This window comes from Schistocerca piceifrons, chromosome 2 (genome assembly GCF_021461385.2).
Source record: "Schistocerca piceifrons isolate TAMUIC-IGC-003096 chromosome 2, iqSchPice1.1, whole genome shotgun sequence".
NCBI lineage: Eukaryota > Metazoa > Arthropoda > Insecta > Orthoptera > Acrididae > Schistocerca > Schistocerca piceifrons.
Genome location: NC_060139.1, coordinates 962,213,760 through 962,222,783, shown reverse-complemented (window position 1 = coordinate 962,222,783; position 9,024 = coordinate 962,213,760). Strand labels below are relative to the sequence as shown.

General features: G+C 40.1%; 1 protein-coding gene across 1 annotated transcript; it reads left to right on the top strand.

Annotated features, from left to right (window-relative positions):
* The first annotated feature begins 4,455 nt into the window (after nt 1-4,455).
* Nucleotides 4,456-8,328, top strand: LOC124776879 (protein quiver). The gene is made up of 3 exons (XM_047252061.1): nt 4,456-4,667; nt 5,367-5,528; nt 5,666-8,328. Exons 1-3 carry the CDS (start codon nt 4,607-4,609, stop codon nt 5,908-5,910), a joined length of 468 nt encoding a protein of 155 aa, XP_047108017.1. The 5' UTR covers nt 4,456-4,606; the 3' UTR covers nt 5,911-8,328.
* Nucleotides 8,329-9,024: the final 696 nt, after the last annotated feature.

The window sequence follows — 9,024 nt, the reverse complement described above, 5'->3', positions numbered from 1 at the left end:
ACCATCTCATTTGGACAGCTTCATTTGAAGCTCTGTTAAAGTTTCGTCCTGTCTGAAAAGGGCCTTGTAGAGAACTACTGTATGTTGCTCGTCGACACTCAGAAATCCTTCTAGACCAATGGCAGTGTTGTGGAGAACATGTACATTTCACAGCATCATCAGCAAATTCTGCTGGTTTGTATTGGCTTTCCAAATATGTTCTATTTAGCGATCATCGTTCCAAAAGCACATTCAGTTTTATTGTCATGGCCTCGAAAAGGGTCTGTCGAAATATTCTTTCCCTGGATCTCAAACCCATCAACTGCAAGACTTGTTAAATGACTCAACAGCCGGCCCGTGTGGCCGAGCGGTTCTAGGCGCTTCAGTCTGGAACCGCGCGACCGCTACGGTCGCAGGTTTGAATCCTGCCTCGGGCATGGATGTATGTGGTGTCCTTAGGTTAGTTAGGTTTAAGTAGTTCAAAGTCTAGGGGACTGATGACCTCAGATGTTAAGTCCCATAGTGCTCAGAGCCATTGACTCAACAATGTATATGCCTCATCTCCAATGAACACACAAAAATCAGTGGAGAGCCTGGTGGTATATTAAGCTCCTCTTCTTGCATCAAGCGAAGTACACTAGAAGAATGAAGTCTGTCACATTCTCTTTCCTTCACATATCACCTAACATCGATTACAGCGAATTTCCTGTGAGGATCTGGAACTGCTTGCAGAATGATTGAATGAAAATGTTTTATAGTTATAAACATTATAACAAAATTTTCTGAATGTTTTAGACGAAGATGTTTTCTGTCAACATGACCGACTGTATTTGGAAGGTACTGTATGTTGTATAAATCATTTACAGTATTTAGAACATCATCTTCAGAAGGCACTCATTTTCTGGCTGGAGGCAACCCCACAACACTTCTGTAATTGACTTAATTGACTGTGCAATTCTTACAATGGTTATGAATTCTACTGCAAATGTCAGAGCCATGTCTCGAAAACTTCTTATTGTTTCTAGGAACCTGTAGCAATTCTCGTTTCACCAGCTGCCGATGACCCTTAAAAATTACATTATTCCATTGAAAAAAATCTGTACTAACTTGTATATCGCGCTAGATAAGGAAGTTACATACAGTAGCCATGTGGCAACATACTCTCCTCTTTGTGTGTAACTGCACTCGAAAGTTAAAGCAACGTACAGAAATTTTGCAAGGTTGCATTTATTTTGCCACAAACCAGAATAAACAGGCGTTAGTAAAGAAGAAACAATGTAAAGAATACAGATCGTACACAGCTGCAACATGCATAACGATAGATAAAAATGTTCTTCGTTTTCTCCAACAGATTTGCACACACATTCCGACAGTTGGTTAATGTGCTCAGTATGGCGTGTGACCACATCTCCCAGCAATACAGGCTTGACAACGACGGGGCATGCTGTGAATGATGTCATCAGTCTCATGTTGAGGCAATAACGCCCATTTTTCCTGCAGAAATTCTCGTAGTCTTGGAGATTGGTTGGTGGATGCCGATGTGATGCAAGCCATCTCCCTAGTGGATTCCAGACATACTCCATGGGATTCAAATTGAGAGAGTTAGCAGGCAACGCCATGCATGCAATTTCTTCTGTATTCAAGAAAAATCAACCACCCATTCTCTATGAGATCGAATATTATCGTCCATCAGTACGAAGTCTGATCCCACAACACCTCGCAACAACCTCAAATCAGGTCCCAAGATTTCGTCATGATACCTTACAGCAGTTAAACCTTGCTGATTCACCTGCACAATTTCATGAAGAGAGGTTTGAGTGGTAAACATAATTCCTGCCCACACCATTAGGGAGCCTCGTCGATATCGGTCTCTTTGCACAATGTTTGAGTCCCGAAATCGTGTTCCACCTCCCCTCCAGTTGCGAATCCATTAAGAATCACTCTCCAGACTAAATTGGGACTCATCTGTGAAAACAACATTGGCCCACTGTTTGACCATGAAGGTGGCATGTTGACGACTCCACTCTAGACATTCCCTTCTGTGAAGACGCATCAGAGGTAGACATGTAGCAGGTCTCAGACAATAAAGACCACTCTGCCAAAGCCTTCTGCACACCGTTTGTCTCGATGCAACGCATCCAGTGGATTCAGCGAGCTCACATGCTAGTTGCCCTAGTCTTCGTGATACCGTTTCGGTCTCTATAAACCGTCGCCACATTTGAGAAACAACAGAGCGATTCACATTAAGCCATTGGGACAAATCAGGTTGCAGCTGTCCCACTTCCTTTCCTTCTATAGCCCTCCACTGCAGAGAGTCAGGTACGCACCATCTGTGACTGTATACGCGGTTATTGTGGATGTGTGGCTACCCGGCAAACACTACCTTGTTTCACAGGTGCCCTGACGCCATCATTGGCATAGCTGTCCGTTGGCAGGAATGCCATCTTTCATGCAAAACACGTTTGCATGAACATCTGGTTGTCAGTTTGTATGATTATTTCATGAATTAGACACAAAGAGGGAAATAGCGGTTTGCTGCTTTAATTTTGAACACCAGTGTATTTGCCAAATGTTTTTTAAAGATATAGGTTGACTCTTACAGAGAAGATAACAGCAACCAGCCACTTTTTATAATGTTATCTATTTATTTAAATAGCGCCGTTACCGGTTTCGAAGCTTCGGTTTCAACTTCAGGCGGCTCGTTCACGTTAAGATACATTTTATATTAGCTTTCCCAAGTGGCTGGTTGCTGTTATCTTCTCTGTAAAAATCAACCTATATTTGTACACAGCCACAGGCTCAGCATGTCAGTTTTCTACAAAATAATATTTGTTTCAATATCTCAAATTGCTTATCAGATACAGGGGTGTTATGAATATATCATTCTCACTTTATCATCTGGGTACACAAGTGGAATGGAGTGCATTATATACCATCCATTTGCTAGAGGATGGAGTGAGTTATAGATCCTATCCCAAGTTAAAAGAATATTTCAGTATATTAACTACGTTTGAGGTTCAGCAACATATGACCTAACATGCTCCAAACGCAAATTCATAGCGACCTCTAATTTTCATTGCAAACTATTCCATTTTGGAGAAGGAGGAGGAGATTAGTGTTTAACATCCCATTGAAAACAAGGTCATAAGTACCGAGCACAAGCTTGGATTAGCGAAAGATGGAAAAGGAAAGCGGTCGTGCCATTTTGAAGGAAACATCCCGACATTTGCCTTAAGCAGTTTAGGGAAATCATGGAAAACCTAAATCAGGATGGCCAGATACAGGTTTGAACTATCGATTTTCTTGCAGTAGCTTGCTTCATTTTGAAGTATCACAATAACTGTGACGATTAATGAAACGATAAGCAGTGCTTCATGAAGCTGACGAATAAGGCTATGAGAATAATTTTATTTTGCCGACCAATTTCTTTAAAATCGTTCGAGAAATGTTGCAGATTGGCCGGCTTGCACGTTTACCGTCTACGCAGTCAAGAAAGCGTGACTGCTACTGCGCCGCTCCCTGGCCCTTTATACCCGGCCACGAAGCAGCGCTATGGCAGCTGCCCTCTCCGCAGCTCCACTTTGCTCTGTTGCGCCGCTCAACCACAATTCGGGACTAAGGTATGTGATAGAAACTACAAGTAGGAGCGTTAAGTAATGCGGGTGAAAATTCGGGGTACGGACCGAAGCTGGCTGGTCGCAAACGTGCAGACAGTAGGGCACGGGGAGGAGAGTGGTAATATGACAGAGACAACTCAATTTGCGGGGATGCGAGGAAAGAGGTGAATGCGTGAGCTGGTCCGTCCAAGAGGCCTGCCCAAGATGGCCCTAAGTTACTCTACGGCAAGGTGGAGAAAGGGAAACAACATGCTCACATCAGTATGACTGCAGTTTTCAGAGCCAGGGATATAGAGTGAGTACGGGCCACCTGATGCCGGCCCTGACTCCGGATGATTGGGGTGGGGAAAGGAAGACAAGTTCGTCGCGGCGGTAGGATTTGCTGAGGCTGGGGGTGAGAGAGGAGTAGCAACAAGACGGCCCAGATACTGGCAGCTCAGAGTAACATTATGTGTTCCTGCAATGGGCCTGATTACTTGGTCTCTCTCACGTCTGGTACACCAAAGTCATGCACGCTGAAACTGTATCATAAAATACCGAAAAAAATACACATACTGGCCCCTATGAACAATTCGCTTCTGGATACTACTGCTACTTGCCAATTAACGCAATGGCTTCAGAATGTTACGGGCTTTGGCTTAATCAATATTCTATGATTTTTTCTTAAACGTAGTTAGCTTTGCTTCAACGTCGTCTCGAAATTGTGCTATAGATAATTTTTGAATAACTTATATTTCGTCTGTTTTCCACCTCGAATGTCAAGATGCAAAATGGTAAAATGCTCGTTAAAAATGCAACGCTGTGTGGTGTACAACGAGCTCTGCTGCATTCTGATTTTGACAGTTCAGTGATCAGTCACTTGATCCTGAACAGAAGTTGCGGCGTGTGGATGCCAAGCTTGGGCGGCACGCTGACGAAGAGTCACGTGACAGGGCAGGATTGTTTGAATGCTGGAGTGAAACTTGGGCGTGTTTGCTATGTTCTGTTGTGTGTGATTGATACGTTGCACGATGGCGAAAATTTTTCAGTGCTGTGCGCTTCTTGTGCTGCTAGGATTACTTGTGGAGCCCAGTAAGTATCGAAATCAGGAGAGAGTTGAAATAGGTACTCGCGACTTCTTGAAAACAAATGTTTCATTGATAGGAATGTGTTACGGATTCGAATGTTTTTCTGGCGAGTGTACTTGCAAAATTCATGTTTGTTTCAAGAACACTGCCCGAATGTTTCACAAGTAGTATGCACTCGTATCAATAAGTAGTGTTAATTACATGGGATAGTGGCGTCCTATTTTCACAGAGATTGTTCCATTGTGAGCATATTTCGTTATTACTATAAGAGACATATAGCAAATAGATTGTCACCAAAGTATGTTGTTGCTCACGATGTTTGCATTTGCGTACTATTGATATATGGAATTCCCCATTGGTTTGATAGAATTGTAATTATTGTAATTGAATATACTTTCCAAATAACGGTGCCAGAGGAAGCATTACCGCCCATGAACTCAGTACGATTCGTTATATTGTATTTTGTAGACTTTAGTCAAATAAAATGCAAGCTCAATAAACTATAAATGTTCGTGTTGTTTGTGCTCATGTGGAAATGAAAAATTTGCTTGTTTCATCAACACATTCACTGTATCCATACCTCGCTTCCAATCAGATTATCAATATTTGTGGGATGCTGCTTTGTATCCTGTAAAGTTTATTACTACTAAGTTGTAATATTTGAGGTTTTTCAACTCAAACACTTGGAACACTTAAATTTCAGGCACTGGCATTAAATGTTGGGAATGTCGTTCTGATACTGATCCAAAATGTGCAGATCCTTTTGATAATAGCACTGTTCCCATAACAGACTGCAAGCAAGAACCAGATCTTCCACATTTAAAGGGTATTAGGCCAAAAATGTGCAGGAAGATAAGGCAGAAAGGTAATGCTATTTATTTAGACTGTTAAGATACATTGTTCAGTGATGTCTAGCATGATTTTGAAATACAAGTGACAGTCTTCTGCCTCACACGAGACATAAGCATATTATCTAAAAACCTTGTTTCTTTTTTATTACAGTTAATGGGGAATGGAGATACTTTCGTAGTTGTGCTTATGTAGGAGAAGTTGGAATTGCTGGAGATGAGCGCTTCTGTCTGATGCGTACTGGGACATACAATATTTTCATGGAATATTGTACATGTGATAGCAAAGATGGTTGCAATTCAGCAACTTCCTATCAGCCACACCACTTGCTGCTTTGCTTTGGTATTTGTGTTAGTGTAGTACAGCATCTTGTGTGTTTCTTTAAGGCATTCCGATAAAGTACTTACTACAGCTGTAAGCACACTAGAGTCTCAGGTTTGTACAATTTAGGTGAATCTCATTTGCTAGGTGAAGATAATATATTTATCTCTCAAAGAAAGATATAGCAAACTAGAACTCGTTGCACCACGCGCAAAAGTTGTGGTTTTGAAGAACCTTAATTTTACTAGTATTTTCTGAATATATTTCCAGAGAATTTTATTATGCTTAATAAAGCATTAACAGTTACATGAAGTGATAAACCGATCCGTCCTATTAAAAGAGAAATGAGAAGACTGCCTCATTTTTATTTTATTTTATTGGGTGATATTTCTTTTCCTTTTGTGTTCATTATAGTATTACAAAGCAAGAGGAATCTCATTAAGGTGAACTATGAGAAACCGTCAGTGCCTGAAGTTTTGACATATTGCTTGTAAGATTATTATATTGCAATATTATTCTTAGTTTTAGAACTTGTTTTACCATTGTTACACTTTCAGTGATGGGCTTTAGTACTCGTGTGAAAGACTTTAAACCGTATTAATTCGTTAACATTTGAGTATGTTGTTACATAGAACACCTTAGCTTAATTTCTAAAGTGGTTTAAATTATTTGAATATTCTCTTTAATAATAGAATTGTCGTTGTTGATGGCCAGAGACCTTTTACATTGTCTTAAATAAGATTGCATTTGAACAAAGATATGTGGGCTTGGTAATAAGATGATTATGGATGATACAACTTATGGATTGTCCATTAATGTAGAAAAATATTTAATAATATACCTCTTTAGAAGAGTACTGAGGAAACAATATAATTGTCAGTATTGTGGCACTGGGGCACTGAAGTTCATTGTGTACACATTTCCAGCTCATTCTCTTTAAATCTATAGAAATTGTAAGAATTCAAGGTAGTAAGTGCCATTGATTATTGAAATTTTGTTCTGAGGTTTAATTTTTTGTGCTATAGTTGATACTGACAGCTGCAGCAGGCTGGGCACAGCAGCTTTGGGAGCCTACCTCAACCAATAATGTAACGTGATTTTGTATACGTATTCACAGCAACGTCTCAGTATTATCACAGCTCTGTAGTCAGCTACTGTTTTCGCCTGCAGCCATTTGTGTGTCGGAGTTGAATGCTGACAACAGTGGAACCACCTGTCGGGGATTTTCTTACATTAACTCGGCTATAGAATGAGTGATGGGAAGTGTCTTTCATTTTGTTGATATTATATGACTCATCTGGAAAGAGCTGAAGTATCTGTGCTACATTCCACTGACAAAGCAGAGTATAGTTCTCCGTCCGTCTCCCTCCTGCACCCGTCCACCCCCGTCTAAAATAGATTTAAAAAAAGTGCGTGTATCGTTTGATATAGAGATAGGGCAAAGTATGAGACAGTGAAGATATGCAAATTTATTCATAGTTGAAAGAAAACTTGAAAATAAGAACAGATATATAGTGGGAGGAAAATGTTTGAGAGGTTTTGTTCCCAGTCCACTTGTAGTTGATGACATGTTTAGTGATCATGGCCATGCTACTGTTTAAAAATATTTTCCCATGTGAGAGCTGGTCCTTAGTGTTTCCCAAATTTATTAAGAGTCACCAATGGTTGTAAGTGAAATGCGGATTCATATATTAAAGAGAAGTGAGTGATGCATATGTTATTTATCTTTTCTCTCCCCATTCTGGTTTCCTCAAGAAACCCCTTGAAGCTTTTGACAGAATCTGTAGGATTGATGAGCAGCAGCATAGTCTGTTACCAGCAGCATAGCCTGTTAGGGAATACAGAAGTGTCAGATTCCACCAATCTGCTTTGACCCATGACATCAGCAACATGCCAGAAATGGCTGTTCTAAGCATCTGTAATATGGCGCCTATGATATCACTACATACACACGGCAACAAACACAAAAATATGTATAAATAAGACATTAACACCTCCCTCCAAAAATACATTCAAACTAACGGGACAACTGTGGGAAATTGCGAGTTTTTGGGAGGAGAAAAGCTAAATATAACGGTAAGAAAAAAGGGGGGGGGGTCCCAAAACGCACAAGATGACTAACAAAAAAAATAATTACAAAAATCTAGTGGAAATCGGACACTTCCCTTGACCTATATAGGTCAACCACAGCTGACGATACCAAAACACCAATGCCTACAGCAAAAACTACGGGAATTGGAATCAGAATAGCTGACAGTACGAAACACCTATACCTGCATATAAAAATACGAAAATTGGAGTAGGTCATTTCCCTTGACCTATATAGGTCAACTATAACTACTTATATGAAAAAACCAACCCCTACAGCTACGTAAAACAAAACCAAAGCCACAACACCTCAAAACTAAAAACTCAAACACCCCTACATAAATTAAAACACATTCAATACACAAAACATTACAACTTGACAAAAAAAAAAAATACTTACCACCAACAAATTTTGCCCCCCCCCCCCCCCCCCAACCAAACACACACACACACACACACACACACACACACACACACACACACACACACACAGGACGCCATCAAACACAATAAGATGACATCTACAAACACAAACAACTCAAACTCCGCGCCGTAATGACGTCACGCACCACAACACCCTTACTTCATGGCTCAAAGCAGACGCGTGGAATTGGACGCTTCAGTTGACCTGCCTGTGGAAGTGGAAAGGTTTGAAAGTTTCCACAGGTGAAAAGGTAGGAAATAATCAAAAGTTGTAACTTGTCAAATAAGCCCTGGAGAGGAAAAAAAAAAGAACTGCAGTCTGTTATATTCAGTTTACATTATCAACAGCATTGCTCTGTATTACAGCAGATAAGCCACAGTTTCACATACATTGTATGGTATTTCTTGTATATTACTTCTTACTTTTGCTGTGTGTGTGTGTGTGTGTGTGTGTGTGTGTGTGTGTGTGTGTGTGTGTGTGTATGTGTATGTGTATGTATGTGTATAAAGATTTTATGGAGATTTTAGAAAGTAAATATTGTTTGGTGGAAACACTATTTTTTTTTTAAGTGCCACCTCAATGTAATCAAAAATTAATAAAAGAGCTGATTATTGCAGCTAAACTCAACAAATACTTTAAAAGATGTAATAGATTATGTTACTGTCAGAAAGAGTGTAAC